This window comes from Alexandromys fortis, unplaced genomic scaffold (assembly GCF_014885135.2).
Source record: "Alexandromys fortis isolate MF-2015 unplaced genomic scaffold, M_Fortis_MF-2015_v1.1 scaffold_291, whole genome shotgun sequence".
Lineage (NCBI taxonomy): Eukaryota > Metazoa > Chordata > Mammalia > Rodentia > Cricetidae > Alexandromys > Alexandromys fortis.
Genome location: NW_026068163.1, coordinates 193753 through 219316, shown reverse-complemented (window position 1 = coordinate 219316; position 25564 = coordinate 193753). Strand labels below are relative to the sequence as shown.

Genomic DNA, 25564 nt, shown 5'->3' with positions numbered 1-25564 from the left:
CATTCAGGCAAGCATAACACATGGTTTGACCCCCATAGGCTCATGTATTCAAATGTTTGGTTCCTAGCTAATGGGCTGTTCAGGAAGGATTAAGAGGTGTGGCCTTGTTGGAATTGTGTTCCTGGGATGGGCTCTGAGGTTTCAAAGCCCAAACCATTCCCCACGTCTGCTTTCGGTCTGCTTCCATCTTGTGGGTAAGTTGCCTTGGATGCCTTTAACCCTAGCACTTTGGAGACAAAGGCAGGCAGATCTCTGAGTTCGAGGCCAGCCTGGTCTACAGAGTGAGCGCCAGGACAGCCAGTGCTATACAGAGAAACTCTGTCTCAAAAAACAAATAAATTGCCTTGGCCTGGGCAGTAGTAGCGCACGCCTTTAATTCTAGCACTGGGGAGACAGTGGCAGGCGGATCTCTGTGAGTTTGAGGCCAGCCTGGTCTATAGAAGGAGTTCCAGGATAGCCAGGGCTAAAGAAAAAAAGGTTTCCCATATATATGCCCACAAGCCAAACCCAAAGTAGACAGTCCCTCATTGAGACTTCCCTGGTGATTCTAAATTGTGTCAAGCTGGCAAAATTTTTTTAGTTTTTTTTTTTTTAATGTATGTATGTTTCACCTTCATGTATATACGTGCACCACATCCTCTGGTGCCTGTGGAGCCAGAAGAGGGCATTGGGTCCCCTGGAACTGGAGTTACAGATGGTTGTGAGCCACCATGTGGGTGTTGGGAACAGAGTTCATGTCCTCTGGAAGAACAGCAAATGGTCTTAATCGCTGAGCCATCTCTCCAGCCCTCACAGGAGGAACGGCACTTCTGGGACTTGGAGATCCAAGCCTGGCTCTGCAGGACCAGGGCCTTGGCTGCTTCCCAAGGCAGCACAGAAGGAGGTTATGTAGAAACTGCTTTTCCTCCTGGCCCAAGAACCAAGCAGACTCTTTCTTTTTCCCCTTTGGAACTTAATTTCTGTTTACTCTCTGTCGTCCTCCACTAAAGGAGCTGTAATTACCATATATTAGCATGTATTTCCATAAAGAGAACACTCTTAGAAATCAGCCTGGAGGGAGTCCAGAGAGGCCCTTTTCAGCTTCCTCGTTCCATAGAATGTAGTAAATGTTTACTGAAAGCCAAGCAAGTGTTCAACCGGAATTCCAGAGCCAGTGAGAGGCTGGGGTATGGTGGAGACCGGATGCTGGGGGCTTCGAGAGCCTCTCAAGGGGATCTTTCACCATGGAGTGTGGATTGGAAGGAGGTTAGGAGAAGGCCCTGGCAGTGATGCCCCCAGAGGGGTCAGCGTCCTGACTTAGGGGCAGGGCAATTGGGGGAGTCCAGGGACAGAGGCACTGGGGAGGCTGGGGAGGACAAGAGTCCAGAATGATATAAAGTGGGTCTCACAGGGACTGGAGAGACGGCTCAGTGGCTGTGAGCAGTTGCTGCCCTTGTAGAGGCTGGAGTTTGAGTCCTTGCACCACATCAGGCAGCTCACAACCAGACACCTGAAACTCCGGCTCCAGGGATCCAACTTCCTTTTCAGGCACCCTCACACATGCGCTGAGAGAGGGAGAGAGCACACACAAAATTAAAAATAAATCCAAGGCTGGAGAGATGGCTCAGTGGTTAAGAGCACTGACTGTTCTTCCAGAAGTCCTGAGTTCAGTTCCTAGCAACCACCTGGTGACTCACAGCCATCTATAATGGGATTTGATGCCCTCTTCTGACATACAGGTTCACATGCAGATAGAGCACCATATACATAAAATTTAAAAAAATTTAAAGCTGGACGGTGGTGGCACACACCTTTAATCCCAGCATTTGAGAGGCAGAGGCAAGTGGATCTCTGTGACAGTGAGTTCAGGACAGCCAGGACTGTTACACAGAGAAACCTTGTCTTTAAAAAAAAAAAAAAGGCGAGAACAATAATGGATCTTAGGGGTGATTTATTTGGTAGAATGCTTGCCTACTTGAAGCCCAGGGTTCCGCCTGACCCTTGAGAAGTAGAAGGGTAGAAGGGGAGGCAATCAAAATCAAATACTTTAACTACATAGCAAGTTTGAGGCTAGCCTGGGCTACATGAGAGACCTTGTCTCAAAAAGCAAAAACCCCAAGTGATACCACTGAGATACCTTATCATTCTATTCTGAACGACCTGCTGGGGGAGAAGGTTGGACCGTCTCTAGCCAGGAGGGAAGGCAGAAGGGTGAGTCTTAGGAAGACCCAGGAAGGGGGTTGGTGGGACTGTAAAGTGAGTAAGAAAGGTCAGAGTCGGTAGTATGATTTGCTGCCGGCCCCCCCCCCCATCTAAGCAGTCTAACCCCCCAAATCCTAATAGCATTATGAGGGCGGGAACTTAACTACCTGTGTTCAGGGGTGGGGCCTTTGAACCCTGGTGGCTTTATGAGAAGAGAGACCACCGTGTGATATGATGGGTACACACCTCTACCACACGAGGCAGTCCAGGGGGCTCCCACCATGCTGCTGGAGCCTCTGTCTCCACAAGTGTAAACCAGAATAAACAGCTTGTCTTTATAACGTAGCCCCAGGCGTTTTCCTAAAATGCAGAAGTCTGACCACTGCATTAGGATGTTTGGTAGTAAATTTTTACAGTAGACCGTGATAGAGGGGCACATCAGGTAGGCCATGAGTGCCGGGGACAGAGAGAGGGGCCAGTGCTGGTCACACAAACGCTGAGACCATGCTGTGTGACAAGATCTAGGAGTCATAGAAAAGGAACAGGATTCATTGACTGAGAGAGAATATGCTGTATACCTTCATTGTATGTGTCCAAGAATCGGTGTTCAAAGACAGGCTGGCTAAGGCTTTAGAAAAAGTATAGGAGCCAGCAGGATGACTCAGTGGGTAAACAAACAGCACCGGCTGGCAGGCCTGACCCCTGAGTTCAAATGTAAAAGGAGAGAACTGACTCCCACAGCTGTTCTCTGACCTCCACGTGTGCCTCGTGGAGCACACCACCACCCCTAAATAAATAAAATGTAATTACATTTCTTTTAAGTAAAGGAAGTAAACTTGCCAAGACAAACCGACAGTTTGCAGACAGCCCAGATAGCAACGCAACGCCCTGAGAAGAGCCCCTGCATCCGGACCTGAACCTCCTTCCTTTTGTGTAACCTCCGTCAGCTCCCCGGGGACCCTGAAATGGGGAACCCTTCAACTGCCAGGGCTTTCCTTTCATAATGACAGCGTGGCTTCCTTCATTCGAGGGACAAAGTAAACCAAACAACTTTAAGGGCTGTTGCCCGTGTTTGGTTAGTAGAATGGCTCCTAGGAGGACTGGTAATTACAGTGATTACGTTTCAGTTTTGCCCAGGCATGCCAGATGATTGTGCTGGCGGTGGAGGAGCCCTGCTGCCTGGCACCGAAAAGCCCTACTCCAAAGCCAGGGTTCCCAATAACCGCAATGAGCAAAAACCCCTTGTCAAAAGAATGTCATCCATGATGCAATGGCTGGAGCTTACCAAATGTCTCCTTCCTGTTTTCATTTGCTCAAACTTCAGGTCTGCAAGTCGCCTGGCAATTGCCTTGAGAAAACAAGCGGAGCTGGGGCAGTAGCAGAGCGCATGCGGTGGCGTGCCGCCAGGTGGGTCGGCACCAGGAGGGAGGCATCGGTTTTCCCGTCCTAAGTGCCTGGGCTCTGGGACTCGAGTTGAAACTGATGTCAACAACATCTCAACTCTCTCAGTAGTCAGGAAACTTGGACACGAGTGGAATTTTTCGTTCCTCTGGGTAAATGTGTCACAGTCCAGTGCTATTGCGGCAGATGGAAAAGTCCTATGTAGAGCGCGCAGCAGCAGCCTACCAGGCAAATAGGAAGCGCTCTGAGGGGCCACGAGGCACCCACTGCGGCGCTGGTGTTTCTTCTTGTTTCTCAGTTACCTACTGTGCACTTCCTGCTGAGACCGTTTCTGTTAAGTTTCTCGGTTGTAAAACCCCAGACTTCACCAGCAAAGGGGGGGGGGGGGCTGCAGCAGGGCGTGGAAGGGCGTGCCCTTCCGCAGCGTCCAAATGACCCGTCTCTACCATCCACGCAACGCCTGAGCTTAGCAATAGTGCGTGTGCCTTACAGGGACACTGTATGGTTCTCACGGTCTTGCTGGAACCCAGAGCCACATGAGTGACCACAGTAGCTCCCTGTGCTTGGTGTCACTGCACAACCTGGATAAACCAGGATGTCGCCGAGCTGAGCCTGTTGCACCCCTCTTCCCACTCTGCAGTGCTCTCGCCCTGTCCCCACCTCTCCATGCTGCCAAAGACAGATGCTGGGCATCCCCTAGTGATACTCTGCTAGGAGCGGCGCTCTCCCACGCTCAGATCCACCCACCTGGGTCCCACGGGGATGACTGCACTTTGCTGGGGCGAGGACCCCATGGATCTTGGACGAGAGGTAGGTCCCCACCCAGCTCTTCAGGTCACATGGTCCGCGGCGGGACCCACGGATGGGTCACATGACGGCGGCGGCGCAACGTTGCCTAGGCAGCGGCTGCGGGCGGAAAGAAGGAGGGGGCCAATCCTCCGCCCTGGCCTGGCCACGGGGCCAGCCGGCCGGCGGAGACACAGACGCCAGCCACAAGCGGGAGCTGGGAGCTGGAGCCAAGTACTGAGGGCTGGGGAGCCAGGGTGAGTGCTTGGGGTGAGGGTGGGAACGTTCATCCTTCTTTTGTCTCGGAAGGGTCTGAAGAGGACAGGAGAAGGTTCCCTCCCAGCTAGGGGGCGCAGAGAGGAATTGGATTAGGGACACTGAACGGGAGAGGAGAGAGAGCTTCTTCGTGGGCAGGTATGGGATGGAGAGAAAGGGACAGAATGACCGAAGGGCAGAGTGGTGGTCCCGTGACCCCAATCCCTTGGTACCCTTCGTAGGGTGCCGTGTCAGAGGACTCAGAGCTTGGGGCTACCAGCTGATTCCCAGGTCCAGCAGTTGCAGGGAATTCCCTAAAGTAAGGGACAGAAGTGCAGGTGGCTGATTCTGGCTGGCCGCTGCACCTCTCCTGTGCGTGGGTGACAGGAGACATTTCCCGTGCCCCAGATATTTAGAGGAAGTTAAAACAAGCAGACTCCATAACCTGCTGCCTGGACTGCTTAAAACAAACCTGACAAGACAAGAGAACGGCTTGTCTAGCAGTCTCGCCGGTTTATGGTTTCTTTTCCCCCTACAAGACCTCATCTTCTGCTCTTTATTTAAAAAAAAAAAAAGGTTCAGTTTGCCTAGCAATTCTTAGAGCTGATGCTGTCTGACAGACGTGGGCTCCATCTTTGTCTCAGCGCTCCCCCTCCAGCCTGAGCGTGGAGTGTGTAGTGGGCCAGACTCTGTTCCTCCCCCTGGGGCAGGGGTTGAACCAAGATAGGTCCTAGGAGTATAAGGAATGGGCTTGAGGAGGGGCTGATGGCAAATACCTATAAACCCAGTACTCGGAGATGGAGCGGGACAGTCCCAAGTTCCAAGTCAGCCTGGGCTACACAGCAAGACCCTGCCTCAGAACAAAACCAGCAGTAGGAAGAGGGCCAGGTGGGGGCTGCAGATGTGGCTCAGTTAGCAAAACATTTGGCTAGCATGCAGGAAACCCTGGGTCCAGTCCCCAGCACCATGTAAGCCAGGCATGTAATTGCAGCACTTGGAGCTGGGAGCATCCAGAGTTCAAGGCTATCCTTGGTTATGTTTTGGGTTGGTGGCCAACCTGGGCTACATAAGACCCTATCTCAGAAAGAAAAAAAAAAAGGAAAGGAAAGGGAAAAGAAAGTAAAGTGGATTTGAACCTCTGGACTAATCACAGTGGAGGGTGGCACGTGTTGGACCTGCAGGCCTGTCTCAAGACTCAGAGGCACACAGCTCTTCAAGCCCACCCCAGCCACTCTGGGGCTCTCTGCATAGCCTAGCTCAGCCAGGCTCTCAGACTGGAGCCGCGGGGGTCTTCCTCATCTGTGGTCCCCTGGGTAGCCGTCTCCCTTATGTCATGAGTCCTTTCCGTCCTTTGAGCCCCTGAACTGGAGTCACAGATGGTGATGAACTGCTAGATGGTGCCGGGACTCGAACCCGGGTCCTCGGGAAGAGCAGCCAGTGCTCTTGATGGCTGAGCCAGCTCTCCAGCCCCTCCACAAGCCATCTCCCAACACGCTCCCAGGTCCTAGCATTGTTGGAGAAAGTCCACAATAGCCCTACTCTTGTGTCTGCACCTAGCTCCAGGCTGCTGCCCCAGGCCCCAAGAGTCTTCCGTCTCCTTGTCTGTCAACCAGTCTTCCTGCCCACCTTCTGGAGGAGGGTAGCATTCCTAAACTTGGCTTCATTTTCTTGCCTCTCAGAACCCTCCATGTGAGCAACATCTTGTCTTGGATTGAGGGCCAGCTTTTGTTTTTTGTTTGCTTGAGATTTTATTTTTATTTTTGCTTATATAGGTGTGTCTTGGGGGGGGTATGTGCACATGAGTGCAGGTGCCTATGGAGGCCCCTAGAGGGCATCAAACCTCCTGGAGCAAGACTTAAGGTCTGACTTGAGTACTGGGAAGTTAAGTCTGGTCTTCTGCAAGAGTCGTACATGCTTCTACCTCCAGTGTCCAAAGGGTCTGTGTATGCTACATTGCCTCTCTACCCACGTCTGTATGCCCTAATGTGGTATGCATGTGACAGACAGACAGCCCTTCAGCCCCCCCCCCCTACCCCCAACCGCTGAAGCAGGTAGCTAACTGGATAAGAGTGTTTCCCGCTTGTCTGGCTCCCCTTTGGGGCATGAGTTCTTTGAAGATAGAGTTTCATTCTCTTGTGGGGTTTTTGTTTGGTTTTTCACCCCATCCTGCTTGGGTTGGTCCTGGAAACCTGAGTGGAGCAACAAGGGGATGACGAGGGGACACACAGATCCAGGTACAGAAAAGCTGGGATCAGGCGGGCCATGCTCACTCTGATATACAACAGCCTGGTCCTCGGTGAGTTTATTATGTATAGCACAAGGAGAGGATGGCTCTGAGTGCAGCCACGTGTATCTCTGTCCCCTACCTCAGCCTCCGAGTCCTCTGACACTGCACCCTACCAAAGGTGTCAAAGGATTGGGGTCACGGCCCCTCCCAGGCTGCAGTCCTCCTGGAGGAAGAAGCTGCAGTTGCCTGGCTTTGCACACTGGTCAATCATTTATAAACACCTGCTTGGTCCAGAGGAAGGCGTTGCCTCTGAACTCACCTGGAGGAAGGCTCTGCCAGTTCCCACGGGTCTGAGGCCTTGGCCCTTGTCAATACAATGTGTTCGCTCAGGACTTCACCTCCCTGCACATCCACACAAGGCTTCCTTGGTTCCCCACAATTTTTGTTTGTTTGAGTTTTGTTTTGCTTTGTTTTTTATTTTGAGAAAGGGTCTCCTATAGCCCAGACTGGGTTTGACTTTATAGCAGAAGATGGCCTTGAACTCCTAATTTCCCTGCCTCGCCTTCCCAGTGCTGGGATTTCAGGTGTGCACCACCATCCCACCCAGTTTTCTGCCATGCTGGAGATTCAGCCTAAAGCTAGGTAGTCCTTTTACCACTGAGCCACACCCCAGCCCCTCACTGGGGTATGCCAGCAGGTGCTTCACCACTAAGCTAGCCCTCAGGCCCTCCGGCCCTCTTTCTTTGATGTATAACAACAGTTGTGTGAGTACCCATGGGGTCTTGGGGAGTGAGGATTGCTTTTCACAACTCTGCTGTTTTCTCCAGACTTCAGGCTTCATTCTGTGTTATGCGGTGGGGGGGTTCATGCTTGTTTCCAAACTGTGACGTGTTCAGTCACTGGACCTAACCATGGAGTGGTGAGAAATATTTGTCTGAATCTCCTCCCAGGGAGGAAGCATCCTTGAGGAGGTAATTATCCCAGGTGCTGCTAGCTGCAGGTGTGGTGACATGTGACCATAGTCCTCAAATTGTCATTCCTGTAAACAGACCCGGAGGCCAGGTGTGGTGGCACTCAGGGACAGAGATGGCAGACCTTGTGGTCTACATAGCAAGGTCTAGGCTAGGCTAGCCAGAGAGAGTCTCCTACACACATGCACAAAAACAAGTGAAGATATTGTTGCCACTGGCTGTTCCCTAGAGGGACCACAGATCTGTTCCCTGGGGACCCTTTGGCCAATAATAGCTGAGGATCTTCAGCTTGCCTTAGAACAAGGAGGAAGGCAAGACAAAGGACCCTTACCACCTCCTCTCTTCCCTTTTGGTCCTCTTAGGGAGTGACATGAAGAGGTTCTTCCTTCACTGCTAATCCTCAGACGCCCTGATGCCCTGATGTTCTCTCTCTCTCTCTCTCCCTCCCTCCCTCCCTCCCTCCCTCCCCCCCCCCTCTCTCTCTCTCTCTGTCTCACTGTTTTCTTTCTTTTAAATTGCATTTTACTTATTTTGGTGTATGCCACAGTGCCCCTGTCAGGATCCGAAGACAATGGCGGGAGTCAGCTCTCTCCTTCCACTGTGAGGGCCCCAGGGATGGAACTCTGATCCTGGGCTCGGTGACAAGCACCTTTCCCCACTGAGCCATCTCACTGGTGTGTGTTCTTTCTCTTCCTGCCCCCTTCTCCTCCCCTCCCTCCCTCACATACATGCATGCACGCACACACACACATACACACACACACACACACACACACACACGCACGCACAACCTCACCCTGCAGCCCACACTGGCCTGAGGTTCTCACTCCTCCTGACTCAGCCTCCACAGTGGTGGCACAGTGGCGGGGATGACAGGCCTGCACCACAGCCCACCTGCCTGTGCTCTAAGCCTTAGGTAGGCTTTTCCTGGGGCCTGGGAGCTCTGAACACAGGAGTTATTGTCTGATGCCAAGCCAGCTGCAAGGTGCCTTTGCCCTCGGGCTTGTCCCGAAGAGATTACCCAGCTGGATCCACCCGGAGTGTGCTGCCGCAGGCTACCCTGAGTAAAAGGGACTGGATGCCAATGCTTAGTTAAACAGTGGGGATCATCTTTTTTGAAGATTGATTTTTATTTTTTTTAATTGTGTATGTGGAAGGTGTACACATGAATACAAGTGCCCACAGAGATCAGATTCCCCTGGATTTACAGGCCGTTGTAAGCTGCCTGTTGTGGGTGCTGGGGGTCGGACTCAGGTCTCCAGGAAGAGCAGTTATTTGCTCTTAACCACTGCGCCATCTCTGGCCCGAGTCATACACCTTAACACATCACCCCTGAGCTTCATTCCACGCCATTGCCAGACCCAAAGTCCACTAGGAGGGAGCCCAGAGATCTTTGATCTGTGTGTCTCTTTAAAGCGTGCGGTGTGGGGGTGCACACCCTTAATCCCAGCACCCGGGAGACAGAGGCAGGTGGATCCCTGTGAGTTTGGAGCGAGCCTGGTCTACATAGTGAGTTTCAGGACAGCTGGGAACATAGAAAGACCCTGCCTCAAAATAAAGCATGCTGATGTCAGTTGATGGATCCTCTCTCTCCCACTCCCTTTTCTTCCATCCCTCCTTCCCTTTGTACAGTGAGACAGGGCCTCACTGTGTAGCCCTGGCCGGGCTCTTTCACATGTTCTCTCCTCCCACAGTGTAGGTTCCAGCCATCAGGGTTGGTGGCAAGGCTGCAGAGCTGTCTCTCTGGCCCTCACGCTGTCACGTTGATACAGGGTCTCCCATGCAGCCCAGTTCAGAAGCGAAAGAGATGGTTCAGAAAGCAAGGGGACCTGAGTTCAGATATCCAGGGCCTGGGTAAAAGCTGGACATGCGCATCTGTCTGTTATCCCAGACTGCAGGGCAGCAGCAGGGGTGGCTGGGAACATGAGAGCCTGTCTCAAAGTAGAAAACAGTAAAGGACAACACCTGATGTCCTCCTGTAGCCACACACATACACATGCACACACACACACAAAACCATAGCTCATAGCATAGCATGGCCATCAACTTTATATCTTCCTGCCTCAACCCACTCTCACTTTCCTTTTGCTAATAAAGGCTTCTCTTGCAGCCTGGGTGTGGCTCAATTTAGAAAGTCACTATAGGTTTTGGAGGTGACTTACCATGTTTAAGATTAGATTTGAGAAGCTAGTAACTGCCGAGAAATACCCCACCCTCACATTGCAAACAGCTTTGGGTCTTCAGGGACATTGTGTTCAAGCATCCAGCAAGTAGCTGGGTCTGGTGGACAGGCCTGCAATTCATGTGTCACAGAAGTTGAGGCAGGAGGATCAACCTGAGTAACTTGCAAAAAGTAAAAAAGAGCAGAAGGGGCTGGAGAGATGGTTCAGTAAAGAGCACTGGCTGCTCTTCCAGAGGACTTGGGTTGACTTTCAACACCCATATTGCAGCTCCTGGCCATCTGACCTCTTCTGGCCTCCATGGGTACCGTGTATGCACACGATACACAGATGCACATGCTAGCAACCGAGGGAAGTAGTGGGGAGAGTTTGAGCAGAAACTTTAACTCATGCTGCCTAGAATTCCCCAGTGAGGAGCTGGGGTGTGGCTCAGAGGTAGAGCCGCCCCTGCCTAGAATCCCCCAGTGAGGGGCTGGGGTGTGGCAGTCGTTGAACAGTACCTAGAGTGCCCCAGTGAGGACAAAGGCATAGCTTAGGGGTAGAGTATTTGTGTAGAATCTACCAGTAAGCGATGCAGACTCAGGCAGCAGCACTACCGCAGAGCCCCTTCCCCACTGCCGACCCCTAGCTCTCTCTCGGTGTGACAGTTCCCCATTCCTTGAAGACAGCAGCAGTCAGGGGAGTCAGTGGGTACTTCCTGCCAAACTTTAAATTCTAGTCACACAAATAGACTCTGTCCTGAGTGTCAGGAGCGAGGTGGATCCAACCTCACAGAGCAGCAGCATGGGCATTGCGTGCTGACCCCCTTCTCTGCAGAGGGCCCTGTGTTCTATCTTGCAGACTCCCTTAGAGTCCAGGGCCCCAAACCCAAGCTACCTTTAGACCCCATGCCTCTGCCTTTGGACTTGGAAACCAAGCTAAGTGGTGTAGGCCTAGAATTCCAACACTCAAGATGCTGAGACAGGGTCATGAGTCTGAGGCCAGCTTATAGCAAGTCATTATCTCAAAACAACACAGGGCTGGGGACACGGCTCAGTCATAACGTGTTTGCCATGTTCATCAAGCATGAAGGCCTGAGTCTAGTCCACCCACGTAAAGCTGTGCAGGCAGATGCACCTGTAAACCCCGTGCTGGGGAGGCAGAGGCAGGAGGATTGCCAAAGAGTGATTGTAGACTCCCAGTGTAAACTCTGGCTTCTGTACACATGTTATCATGCTCGTTCACTCCTACACATGCTAACAAATACACAAACACACACATATGCACACATTGTAGGTTTGAGGTTTTTTGTTTTGTTTTGTGAGACAGTTTTTTTTTTTTTTTTATGTGGTCCTGGCTGTCCTGGAACTCACTCTGTAGACCAGGTTGGCCTTAAACTCAGAGATCCTCCTGCCTCTGCCTCCTAAGTGCTGGGACTAAAGGTGTGCACCCCCACACCTGCCTAGGGTTTGGTATACAGGTGCTGGCGATGCAGCTCAGTTGGTAGGTGTCCACCTGACACACCGGAGGCCCTGGGTTTCCTGCTTGATGCTGCCTAACAGAGCGATGGCACGCAGGCCTTTGATTGGTTGGTGGTGGAAGCAGAGGATCATATCATCTTTGCCTCAGCACTGTCTCAAAAGTATTGTTGTAGGAGGCCACTTGTTTGTTCCTGCAGCTCTGCCCCCAAATAACCACACAGAAACTGTATTAATTGAATTACTGCTTGGCCCATTAGCTCTAGCTTCTTATTGGATAACTCTTACATATTAATTTAACCCATCTCCCTTAATCTGTGCATCACCACAAGGTTGTGGCCTACCAGCAAGGTTTCAGCAAGTCTGTCTCTGGCAATAGCTCCCTGGCTTCTTCTAAACCCCGCCTTCTTCCTCCCAGTATTCAGTTTAGTTTTTCCCCTGCTTAGCTAAGTTCTGCCTTGCTATAGATCCAAAGCAATTTCTTTATTAATCAATGGTATTCCCAGCATACAAAGGGGAATCTCACATCACTTCCCCTTTTCTGTTTAAATAAAAAGGAAGGTTTTAATTTTAACAGTAAGATTACATATAACAAAACAGTTACCAAGCAAGAATTAGTTATAATATTTATATCTATTTTATCATTTATCATAACTAAGTAAAACTATAATTATAATTATAAATTCTTCAACTCCATCAAAGACTCCAGAAGGATATAATATTACCTAAGTAAACAGGAAGTGCATTGTAAATAACTTCCAAAACTCTAGAATTGACAGAGACATCTCGCTGCCTGGACAGTCACCCAAGGTTCTTCTGTACCTTTGGAGGTCCATCTTCAGCCTTCAGGCCCATAGTATCCGCAGACTTTTCCATGAAGCAGGAAATATCAAAGACAGTTCTGCCTATATTGACAGTTTGTCAGTCACTTCTTCTATGTCCTGTAGGATGTCTAGCAGACCCTTTCATGAAGCAGGGACTCCAAAGGATCATCTCGCCTTTAGGCAAGTTCAGCAGTCATCTCTCTGCGGGTTCTTCATGTCCAGTTAGGTAGTCCAGGCAAGAGCAGTTTGTTGCCCAAATGGCTAGCAAACTCCATGAAGAGCCTCTTCGATGCCCATTTTCCTCTTGAAGTAGTTGGTGCTCCCAGGAGCAGATGTGTCTCACTGTCACGAAAAGTTCTAAATTCTTAAAACATTTTAAATGCCATATTCTGTAGTCTTTGAAAGATTTGAAGAATCCTTATCCATCTGAAATACATCTCTGTACATTTAGAAAATCAAACATGACTACAAGCTTGACTATTATAGATAACTATCTATTAACCTATATTTCTTAATTATACATTACATTTTTAAATGAGCTACACAAACATGATTTATTAATCAAGACCAGCAATACATATACACAGTATAACAGAACTGACCATAAATTTGTATCAATAAACCAAGATCTATACCAATGCAAATTATTCGTATCTATATCATATCCCCCTATAAATGTAAAAAATAATTATAAACAATCATTTAGGGAATCTGGGCATAGTTCTCTCTAAACTACTTCCTACTGTTTATTGGGCATAGTATTTTTGGGGGTGTTCACAGTGATCTTCTAGGGGGGCTCTTGGCCCATCAAACCACATTAGTCTGGAAGGATTCTACAGGTTCTCATCTTCTGTGGAAACAAAAGCAGAACCTTAGACCCAATTTTGGAAGTCATGATACCTTTAGAATATATATGCTGGTTTAGCTTAGCAGCCATACAATGAAATGTCTCTCTGTACTTAGCTCCTTCACAGTAAAAAAAGAAAAAGAAAAAGAAAAAAGAAAATACAATAGTGTACATAATCCAGACTCTCTGTGAATTTACCATTTTTACGTGGCTTGTTTTTACTTTTTAATATTTATTTTATTATATTTATTCCTTTATGTCTGTCTGTACTCTGTCTCTTTAAAGACTTTGCCTTTTTTTTAAACCATTTATTCCTTTTTATAACTGTCTATATTCTTTTTCTTCTCTCACCCAAGCCTATGTACATTTATCCAACACTGTGACCCATTTAGAGGTCTTTTCCATCTGAATTTGTCTTTATTGTGCATTTGTAATTATTTTCTGACCAGAAGTGCTTCTTAAAATGCTAAGCCGCCCTTATGAACTTACGTGGCGCCATTGCTAGGGGAAATGGCGCTGTCTGCTTGCCCAGCCAGTCTGTGCTGCCATTAGGCAAGCTGTAGCGCTCTCTTCACCAACCCCATTTAAATGCTCCATAGCCGGACCTCCAGAAAGAGTCAGAGTTTGCGCTGGCAGCACAGCCCAGAAAGCCAGCATTTCAAAACTGTGACTTTTTCTGCTTCCACTGAATCAGGAAAACCTCTCGTAAAGGAGCTGCAGTGTGCCGCCACCTAGCAAAGCCCATTCGGGAAAATAAATTCAGCTAAACTTTGTTTTTTAGTGTCTAGAATTCCTTTCCAAGTCCTCTCAGGTTTTATGTGGATTTAGATAGCACACATTGGAGCGCCAGTTTGTTGTTGAAAGGCCGCTTGGTTTCTGGCTGCTCAACCCTGAAATTATCACAGAGAAACTATATTATTTAAAACACTACTTGGCCCATTAGCTCTAACTTCTTACTGGCTAACACTTATATCTTAATTTAACCCATCTCCATTAATTTGTGTATCGCCACATGGCTGTGGCTTACCAGGAAAAGTTCCGGCACCTATCTCCGGCAGGGCTACGTAGCTTCTCTCTGACTCCGCCCTTTCTCCCGGCATTCAGTTTAGTTTCCCCCACCTAGCTAAGTTCTGCGCTGCTATAGGTCCAAAGCAGCTTCTTTATTCACCAGTGGTATTCACATCATACAGAGGGGAACCCACATCAGAGAATTGAGATTTTGGCTCTTTGCAGGGCTAGCAAGATGCTGGCAATTGTGACGACTGAGGTTTGGTCCCAGAGAGCCACATGGTGGAAGGAAAGAACCAACTCCTGCATGCTGTCCTCTGGCCTCCAGATGCATGCTGTGTCAGGTGAATGTTTGGGTTCGCGACACAATCACAAATTAAAGTATAGCGAAAGCATTTAGACCAGGGTCTAGAGAGAGGGCTCAGGGATTCAGAGCTTTTCCTGCTTGTCCTGAGGACCATTCAGTGCCCTCGCCACACGTGTCTCACAGTCATTTGTTTCTCCAGGTCTGTGGCTCCAGTGTCCTCTGCTGGCACCAGGCACATGTGTGTACACACACATACCTGGAAGGAAACACTCATATAAATAAAATGAAGAAAACAGTTTTTTTTGTTTGTTTGTTGCCTGGTTGGTTTTGGCTTTTTGAGGCAGGGGTCTCTGTGTAGCCCTGGCTGTCCTGGAACTCACTCTGTAGACCAGGCTGGCCTCAAACTCTGCCATCTGTCTGCCTCTGCCTCCCCAGTGCTGGGATTAAAGGTTTGTGACACCACCGCCAAGCTAACAAATAAGTCTTAAACAAAGTCTGGGGCTGCTGAGAGGTTCCAGCCATTAAGAATGCTTGGTGTTCAGCCGTGAGGAATGGAGGCCATGTCCCCACATCAGCCTAACACGCTGGGCATCCTCTGTATGTCTGTAACCATGCATCCTGTGTCTGTCTGAGGAGGGCAGAACCAGAAGGAACACTGGCGCTTGCTGAATTCCAACTTTGCGGAGAGATGGTGACCCCTAAATCAAAAAGAGACCCCCAAAGAATAGGCAGAGTGATAGAGAAGGACACCCACTGCTGTCTGCTGGCTCCACAAGTGTACAGGCACATGTACCCACACACATGTACACATGTGCACATACACTGACAAAGGCATGCACACATGGATAGGAAATAGTACCACATGGCAACTCACAACTGTCTGTAACTCTAGTTCTGGGGTACCCGACACCCTCAATGCGGGCACAATACCTTAAAAATACATTTTAAAAAAAGTGGGTCCTTCCCACTTGGAATAAGAAGTAGTAATATATATTTAAAAAACAAAAACCACAGAAGGCCTCAGACTCTGGGTTTTGCACAAGAACCACCTCAGATGCTCTAACATGACCTGTCTTCCCTCCTCTAGCCTGGTTCCCACCATGAGTGCAGAGCTGAATGTGCCCATGGACCCCTCCACCCCTGCCTGCCCTGAGCCCGGCCACAAGGGCATGGATTACCGCGACTGGGTCCGGCGCAGCTACCTGGAACTGGTCACCTCCAACCACCATTCAGTGCAGGCGCTGTCCTGGAGGAAGCTGTACCTGAGCAGGGCCAAGCTGAAAGCCTCCAGCAGGACCTCCGCCCTCCTCTCTGGCTTCGCCATGGTGAGTGTAAGGGTGGGGGGCTGGGCGAGCATAGTCCCAGCAAATAAGTTTCCTGAGGTCTCGCAGTGCTCCAGGGAGCACTTCTCCTAACCGTGATAGAAACCCAGCTCTGCAAAGAAAGTGGAGGAAAGCATGAGAGCCTGAGTTCATTCCCTAGAACCCACAGCGGAAGGAGAGATCCAAGTTAGGGGAAAGTTGTCTTCTGACCTCCACAGCATATGTGTGCCTGCTCTCTCTCGCGCGCGCGCGCTCTCTCTCTCTCTCTCTCTCTCTCTCTCTCTCTCTCTCTCTCTCTCTCACACACACACACACACACACACACACACACACACATACACACACAGACTAAATACATTAATAAGCAAAGAGCCTGGGAGATGGCTCAGCAGTTGACAGCATTTGTAATACAAGCTTGAGGACAAGGGTTCAGATCTCAGCAGCCCATGGATGGGGGTGAGCCTGGTGGCTTTCAGTAATTCCAGCCTCAGGAGTCAGACACAGAGGAGATCCTCAGAGCAAGCTGACTAGCAGGATCATCCATGCTGCAGAGCTCTGGGCTGACCCTGCTTCCCCATGCATGAGCACCCACACACATGTGCACATACACACAACTATCAGCATACATACACTCACACCATGCACACATGCACACACACACAAAGAGGGGTGGAAAGCACCTGAGAAATAAATCCTGAAGTTTGTGACATACCCATAAACATGCCTATGAGCACACTTGTGCACACTCACACATGAACACACACACACAAAGCAAATAAAATAACTAATACTATAGAGGTAGACTCAGAGTCAGGCAGTGGTGTCGCACACCTTTATTCCCAGCACTCAGGAGGCAGGGGCAGGTGGATCTCTGTGAGTTTGAGGCCAGCCTGGTCTACAGAGTGAGTGCCAGGACAGCCAGGGCTGTTATACCCTGTCTCGGAAAGCAAGCAAACAAACAAACAAAATAGCTTTGGTGAGTAAGGGTTACTGGGAAATTTTATGTTTTGTTGGCCCTATCTCAGGCCTCACGCAGGAGTTTGGGAATCTGAGGAGCTTGAGCAGAGACTGGGGGACTATGGCGGGTGGCCAGCTCCGCTGGAGTTATAGATGCTGATGTGGCCTCCCCCTGGTGACAGTGCGGCAGGCTTCCAGCCTGGCTCCTGGCTGCCGCAGTCTCTGGAGTCGCCCCAGGACAAGATGAGTTACCTCTGCCCCGTACCCGCCCCCCCCCCCCCCCCCCCCCGGGAATTACCCCTGCTGTGTGCTTAAGTCAAATAATAGCTTGTCTCCACAGCCTCTGTTCCCAAACTGGCAGACCAGGATAAAGTAAACATCCTACGTGGAAAGCCACTGCAGCGGAAGAACTCACTTGGCTGTGAGTGGGCCACAGTGGGAGAGGACCAGACCACACAGGGTGGGGCAGAGGCCACCCTCCTCTGAGCAATAACCTCTAGCAATACTTGGGGCTTTTGTTCCTGCTTTTCTCTTTTTCCTTTTCTGTGATGTTTGTGTGTTACTGGAGGTCGAATGTAGACCTCTTTATTTTCTGTTTCCTTCCTTTTGTCGTTCTCTAGGGCACTGTTCAGATTTTCCTTTTTTGTGTCTAGCTTTGACATGGGTGTTGGGACCCAAATAGAAGTCCTCATGATGGCAGGGCAGACACCCTTTAACCACTGCGACATGCCACGTCTCAGTCCCTAGGACCTCCGCTCTGGCACTGGCTACTTCCCCAGTGCCCCCCCCCCGTGACGTCATTGTGCTGATGAGCTCAGCCAGTGCAGTGCTTGCCTGGCTTGCGCAGAGCCCCAGCCCCGCCCTCAGCGGGTGGAGGCAGAGGCAGCAGAAGTTCCAAGCTCCCCTCAGCTACCAGGTGAATTCAGTGCTAGTGTGACCATCAGGGAGGGAAAGTCAGCCATTGTCAGGTGTGGTGCCAGTGCATAGCCTCAAATTCATGATCCTGCCTCAGCTTCCTGATTGCTGCAGCTTAAAGGTCTACGTCACCGTGCTGGGTCCGAAGCTCATTTCATCTTCCCCAGGGCCTGCTGGTTACAGTTCACATAGAGACACGGGGCCCAAACGAGGCTGTGGGAGCCTCTGCAGAAGACGAGGGTCAGCAGCAATACCAGGCACCACCACGGCCACACGGCAAACTGGATCCACCCCTCTCCTGATACTCAGGATGAATCAGTTTGTGTGACTAGAATTTAAAGTTTGGCCGAAAGTACCCCTTGACTCCCCCGGCTGTCGCTGTCTTCAAGGAACAGGAAACTGTCACGGTCAGAAAGAGCTAGGGCTCGGCAGTGGTTGGGGAGGGGGGCTCTGCGGTCCAGCACTGCCCAGCACGCACAGGTAATGGTGTCCCACTCCATCATCCCAGCACTGGCCAGGCAGGAGCAGAAGGGGCGAGAGCTCAAGGCCCTGACCATCTTGGAACTCTGTGTAGACCAGACTGACCCTGAGTTCACAGGGATCCACCTGCCTCTGGCTCCTGAGCGCTGGGATTAAAGGCGTGCGCCACCACAGCAGATGCTGCCCTTAAAGCTGGGACGCGTTCTCTCTCCCGCCGCTGTGCAGAGCTGCAGTTTCTCACCTGCTTCTCGTTTGTTTCAGTTTTGGAGGACAGTTGAGACATTTTACAGGACTTTAATATTTAATTGCCCATTTCCTTTTTCATTTTTTATTTTCAAACAGGGCCTCACTGTGTAGACGGGCTATCTTTGAATTGAACTCACTATGTAGTCCAGGCCGACCTCCAGCTCAGATCCCCTACCTCTGCCTCCCGAGTGTTCGGACTAAAGGGACACACCTCTCAGCTCCTTTTCTCCCCCATCCACCCCCGTGCTTCCCCTCCCCTCCCGTGTGTGTGTGTGTGTGTGTGTGTGTGTGTGTGTGTGTGTGGTGCTGAGGATGGAGCCCGGGGCTGTGGGTGGCTGCCAGGCAAGCAGTGTGCCCCCGAGCCACGCCCCCAGACAGATGGCCCCTTTCTCTGTGCGGCACAGGCTTGGAACTCACTCCCGTCAGCAGCTGTCATTTTTGGACCCAGGCCTTTAGAGCATTTGGCTCCCCAAACTTTGGAAGAATTTATAGCACCTCACCCAACAAAACGCTCACCCAAACGAAAGCTGAAGCCAGTTGTGAGATTTCCAGACAGGTTCTGTGAAGCATCAGACAGGGAGTCTGCATTCTGGAGATGAGAGGGCTGTCTAGACCTCACGGCGGTAGTCTTGAGTGCACCGGCAGGCCCAGATACCGTGTGACCTCAGCGTGGCCAAGGCTGCCGTGCTTTATTGTAACAATTCATTTCTACTGCGTGTGTGCAGTTCCCCCAGTACTGGTAGATGCTCCCAGAAGCAAATTGTAGATACGTTGAAGAACTTTCCTGGTGCCCTTTGCGCCTCTTCTGGGAGTTTCCTCTAGTGGGCTGTTAAAACCCACCACAAAATGCCCCACGGGAGGTAGAAAACAACCCTGGCCAGGTGGTAGTGCAGTGCATGCCTTTAATCTCAGCACTGGGGAGTCAGACAGGCAGATCTCTGTGAGTTCAAGGTCAGCCAGAGGGAGTTCCAAGACAGCAGGACAGGCTCCCAAGCGACAGAAATGCTGTCTCAAAAAAAAAAAAATCAACCAAAATATTCAGACTCTGCAAAAGCAGAGTCCAGGCATTAGGCAAAGACACTTGCTGCCAAGTCTGATGGCCTGAGTTCAGTCCTTGGACCCACATTGTAGAAGGAAGAGAAACTACCTGTGCACCTTTTCCTCTCATCTCCACATGCATGTTGTGGCACACACATGTACGCACACACGCGCACACACACTACATAATTAAATAAAAACTTTTGAAAAGAAGAAAAAACCCACCGAGATGGGCTGTGAGCCTGGGGGCTTCCTTAGTCTACCGCCCTCGAAGCAAACTGTCACTCAGACTTCAGGGCAGCTGGGAGAAGCTGATGACTAAGGCTGAGGCTGAATCAGGTCTTTGTTTGTTTGATTTGAGACAGGGTCTCGTCCTGCAGCCTTGGCTGCCTGGGGAGTCACACTGTAGACCAGGCTGGCCTTGAACTCATAGAGATCCTACCTCTGCCTCCCAAGCACTGCGTTTCTTGTTTTTACAAGACGGATGTGGTGGCATTTGACTATAGCCTGACAGCCTTCTATAACCTTAGAGGGCTGAGGCAGGAGGATTGTAGAAAGTTTGAAGACAGCTGAACAAGGCTGGTCATCTGAGATCCATCCCATGTTTTTAAAGCCAGGTGCCCTGGTGTGTGTCTGTAATCTCAGCTCCGCTATGGCAAGATGGAGGGAGAGAGAGGTGAATTGACTGGGCACCCCCAGGCTGTGCTGGGGCAGGCACGGCAGAAATACGACAGAACTCACCTCTAAACTAGGTGGAGAGAGAGAACCAACCCCTGACGTGGTCCCCTGACCTCCAGGGGGTGTACACATGCACACACACGCATGCATGCACACACACGCATACACACACACACACACACACACACACACACACACACACACACACTTAATCACCGTCATCATCAAGAAGGATAGCTTAGACCTAGGAGGTCCAGGCGGTAGCATGAAGGCCTCCCTTGAGCTTCTGCCTCCCAGGCTCCTTCTTTGACTTGTTTGCTTTCCTGGACCTCTTGCTGGCCCGAATTCCAACTACACCCTCCCTGGAGCAGTCCACAGCGGTAGTGCCCCGGGATGGTGCTACAGGCTGCAGGGGAAGTGTGAGCGGGAAGCACATGGAGGGTGTGCAGGAATGACTGCAGATCCCGGCCACCAGAAAAAGCCGGGGCTTCTGGTCCCCGTGTGTTTGTGTGTCTTTCACTTAGAAGTGGTTCTTTAAAAGCCAGGCATAATGGCACGAGCCTGAGGCTACAGAGTGAGTTCCAGGGTAGGGGGCAGGGGATGGTGGCACATGCTTTTAGTCCCAGCACTCGGGAGGCAGAGGCAGGCAGATCTCTGAGTTTGAGGCCAGCCTGGTCTATTGAACTAGTTCCAGGATAGTGAGGGCTACACAGAGAAGCCCTGTATAGAAAAAACAACAACAAAACAGACAGACTCCCCCACCAAGGGCTGAAGGCGTGTCTCAGCAGCACAGCCCTTGCCTAGCATGTCCAGCGCACCTACTATTCCCCACTGATGGCCACGGTGGGGTACACCCCTGCCCACCTGACACAACCCCTACTGTGCCCACAGGTAGCCATGGTGGAGGTGCAGCTGGAGACGCAGTACCAGTACCCGCAGCCCTTGCTCATTGCCTTCAGCGCTTGCACCACGGTGCTGGTGGCCGTGCACCTGTTCGCTCTGCTCATCAGCACGTGCATCCTGCCCAACGTGGAAGCCGTGAGCAACATCCACAACCTCAACTCCATCAGTGAGTCACCGCACGAGCGCATGCACCCCTACATCGAGCTTGCCTGGGGCTTCTCAACCGTGCTGGGCATCCTGCTCTTCCTGGCCGAGGTGGTACTGCTCTGCTGGATCAAGTTCCTCCCCGTGGATGCCAGGGGCCAGCCAGGCTCCCACAGCCACACAGGCTGGCAGGCCGCACTGGTATCCACCATCATCATGGTGCCCGTGGGTCTCATCTTTGTGGTCTTCACCATCCACTTCTACCGCTCGCTGGTGCGGCACAAGACCGAGCGCCACAACCGTGAGATCGAGGAGCTGCATAAGCTCAAGGTGCAGCTGGATGGGCACGAGAGGAGCCTGCAGGTGGTGTGAGGCCTGTCCGGGATGGCACAGCTTGCAGGAGAGTGACCCTCAGGCGGTATTAGCCACCGTGCCGCCGGCAGGAGTAGCCAAGGGGCTGCCAGACAGACCCTGGCTTCATGAGAACCACCACAGCATCGTAAGCGCCACAGTGGGGTTGCTGAGCAGACTGCACAGATGCTGCCCCGATTCTTCCGTACTCCTCAGATGCACGAGGGTCTAAAGGGGTGAGGATACAACCATCTTATCACACAGGCCAGAGGAGGAAACAGGGTCACATGGCCCTGGGGACTTACTTCCTGGATCAGGGACAAGCTGAAAACACCTTGTCCTGGGAAAGGGGTCCCAGCACACCAGAGGTCACAGCAAATCTCAGACATCTGGGCCTTGTGATTGGCAGGCCAGCTAGAGGACTGGGGTTCAGTCAGCTTGCCTAGTGTGCAGGAAGCTCTGGGTCTGCACCCCAGCACTACGTAGCCAGGTGTGGTCATCCCAGCTTTAGGGAAGTGGAGGAAGGAGGATCGGGAGTTCGACGTCGTCCTCTACTACATGGTGAGTTCGAGGCTATGTGAGACACTGTCAAAGACATGCACGTGCATACATGTGAGCACACGCGTACACACACACACACACATAAAGAACAGGCTGCTGGAGAGGGCAGAGATGAGCCCAAGGCTGACACAAGGGTAACAGGGCTTGCAATGACACACAGGGAAACGGTGACTGGTCTATGTATAGTTTAGCTTGGTGCTTTCCTCCAGCTCTGGAGAGTATCACGAGGTGTCCAGGATCCTGGGGCAGGCACAGCTCAACAAGGGTAACACATACCGTTATTGGAATCCGGGTTGCCTGGTCATAGAGAGATGACCAAGTGTGGGAGGCTTGGCAGGGTTGAGGAGAAACGTCCTAGAGTTCACCACCAGCCGCTCACTGAGGTCAGAGATGGTGACACACCCCCCACACAGCAGGCTCTCCCACCAGGTCCTAGTCACAGAACGGGTTTGAACTGGCCAGCTCTGTGGACTCCGTCAACACAGTGAGCAGCATCTCAGAGACCGGGCAGCTCAGCTACCGTGCTGCCTGTGGTCCCTAGACACTGAGAGGATAAACTGAAGGGGTTTCCTGTTTCAGCACAGCAGTTAGCCTGGTCTGGCCTGTGGGTGGGACAGGGGGCCTGCTCCAGGCTAACATAAGTGGATATTCCTTATGATGGCACGGTTAACTGCAGAGAAGAGGGGAACTCAGCACTGCTGTGGCCCTGCCAGGACTCTCAGTGCAGGTCCCTGCCCCCATGTTTGTGCATGAGTTTGGCATTGTCATTGCAGGCATCTGGCGACCCAGCTGGTGTTGTCCATGTCCTGTGTGGGAACTGCTGGGACACCCTGTTTACCCACATCTGCAGCATCACCCGGACTGGGCTCCTGCAAGGAGTCTATATTTGGTGCTGTGGGAGCCTGGAGACCCGCCTGGGGTTTCTGGAAATGGGTCACACTGTTGAGCATAGGCTTCCGCACACAGAGGGCCCCGGGGAGCCTCTCGGAGAATCTTCCTTGTAAACTGTGACATCTTTGGGGAACTAGGACACCTTGTCCTGTCTTTCAAAGCTGTGTCCTTCAACACCCTCCACCTCTGTAGACAGGTCTTGAGACCCTTGAGGTCTTAGACCTTTGCTTTCCTGGGGTCTTTGGGAAGGGCAGTTAGATTTGTTTTGCTGAAGAATGCTAGTCATCGGCAGGCATGATGGCTCAGTGGGTAAAGGCACTTGCCACCAAGCCTGGAGACCTGAGTTCAGTCCCCATCCTCGGAACTACACACAAGTATAGTAAGGAAAATAATTTACTATTAGAATCACTGTAGTCCCAGCAGGGAAGACAGGATAATCTTTTGGAATGAGCAGCTCCCACTGCTGGGCACCTCTAGGACCGCCATGTTGAAGGCTGAGGATGTCGCTCAGTGGTGGTCTGTTTGCCTGGCATAACAAAGCCCTGGGTCCCATATCTAGCGCCACATAAACCAAACATGGCAGGAAGCCTCCAACGCATCTGCAATCCCTGCAGTCAGGAGGTACAGGCTGGGAGTTCAAGGTCATAATGAGGTCAAGGTCAGCCTGGGCTGGTCAGAGTTTGTGTGGGGCAGGGGTGGGGGGATGGGGTGGGGAGGTGAGCAGACCAGAGTTCAATTCCCAGCATCCACATAGGGCAGCTCACAACTGCCTGTAACTCTGGCCTCTGCAGGCACCCACGTGTGTACATACATACACATACAAAATAAAAGTGGACCCGTCCTTCCCACCCACTTTCTGAGAGCATCCGGTGCTCTCAGATCTATGGCAGTGTAGATCTCCTGTGGTCCCTCATGCTGTCCCTTCCCGTCTTCTCAGTCTTCCAGTGCCGGGGTAGGGGACAGCCGTCTGTGTGAACAGTGGCAGAAGCCAGCAGTGCAGGCTGAAGGCGAGACGTTCACTTTCTGGAGGCATAACCTGATTTCAGACATTGCTCTAACCACAGTGGGCCCCTGGGGCCTGCACAGGCTTGCCCTAATTTCGTCTGTCCAAGATGCAGCCCTTCCTGATGCTCAAGGGACCGGTGTCCTCAGACACACCAAGGCCCTTCCCAACATGGCATATGGTCTCCCAGTACACTTGACCACGAAGTCTCCAAAATCCAAGCATTTCCATTTAAGAAACTTCAAAGGCAGACTGTGATTAGCGTCTTCCGGAAAGGTCTACTGAGAACAAGCTACAGGAGCCCAGAGGGCCCAAGACTTCCTCTGTGCCACTATTTCTGCTGGACACTGTAGGTAAAGCCTGCCCTGTGTGTGGAGTTTTTAGCAGTTGCCCTGGATTGAACTGAATAAATTGATAGAATTTTCAAAATTCTGTGCTTTTGAGAAACGTGTGCCGTGGTTCAGGGGCTCCAGCCCAGCGCCCGTGCCCACTGCACTGCTGCCCCTCAGTCCTGGCATGAGAGCGCCTTACCTGGAGTCTATGCATCGCATCGCCTTTTATTGCTGCATTGACCTCGGGGCAGAGTGAGCGTGGGACCTTCTAGGATGGGCAGGCAGGCTGCTGGGACCCTGGCATACACCGAGTGAGGTCCCTGCCAACTGCACCTCTAGGGAACCTCACCATGGCAATGGGGCCTCCTTCTAGTTCTTTCCGAAAGCAGGGAGGGGAAAGGCAGGCCCGATGTGGGTGGCTGAGCTCACCTGAACGCATCTGGACAAGGTCATCTAGATTTTACAGGCTTCTAGAAGAGGAGCCCCTGGGGTGTTGGCCCCTTGGGTCTCTACGGCCCTGGAGCCATTACCCAGGTCACCTACTGGGCCACCAACAAACACGACACTGTTTGGAAAAGTTGCCCAGACATAGAGGTCCCTCCTAGGAAAATGTTTTTCTTCTTGGGGTGTGCATGTATGCGTGTGTACGTGCGCGCACACGTGTGTTATGTACACATGCACATATACATGTGGAAGCCAAAGGTCAACTCCAGGTGCCGTTCCTTAGACATCATCTTTGGTTGGGACAGCGGCTCACTTGACTGGAAACCTGCCATTAGGCTAGCGTGGGTGGCCAGGCTAGCCCAGGGCTCTTCCTGTCCCGGCCTCCCCAGTGCAAGGACAAGCACGTGCCACCAACTAGTGGCTTTAATGTGGGGATGCAGTTCATGCCCTCAGAAGCTCCTAGGAACGGTCTCTGTGCTTCACTGTTCCTAACAACTTAGACCCTCAGCCCGAGGATCCTGGGAGTCAGGTGTGCCAAGCACAGGCATACAGGGAGTAGCTCCCCAGGCCAAAGGGCCCCCAAATTGTTAGGAATTTTTCCTAACGCGAGCTCTCTGCCGATGCAAAATTCCCAATCAAGCCAAATCAAAACAAGCCAAATTAAGAAGTATCCAGGTTTGGGGGCTGGAGAGATGGCTCAGAGATTAAGAGCATTGCCTGCTCTTCCAAAGGTCCTGAGTTCAATTCCCGGCAACCACATGGTGGCTCACAACCATCTGTAATGAGGTCTGGTGCCCTCTTCTGGCCTACAGATATACACACAGACAGAATATTGTATACATAATAAATAAATAA

The 25564-nt window shown here is 51.4% G+C and overlaps 1 protein-coding gene across 1 annotated transcript; it reads left to right on the top strand.

Annotated features, from left to right (window-relative positions):
- Positions 1 to 4429: 4429 nt before the first annotated feature.
- Positions 4430 to 24899, top strand: Orai2 (ORAI calcium release-activated calcium modulator 2). Its single transcript, XM_050127901.1, is given in 5 exon segments — positions 4430 to 4527; positions 4529 to 4603; positions 4605 to 4625; positions 15532 to 15769; positions 20972 to 24899. Coding segments are annotated over 5 exon segments (945 nt in total). The 5' UTR covers positions 4430 to 4444; the 3' UTR covers positions 21500 to 24899.
- Positions 24900 to 25564: the final 665 nt, after the last annotated feature.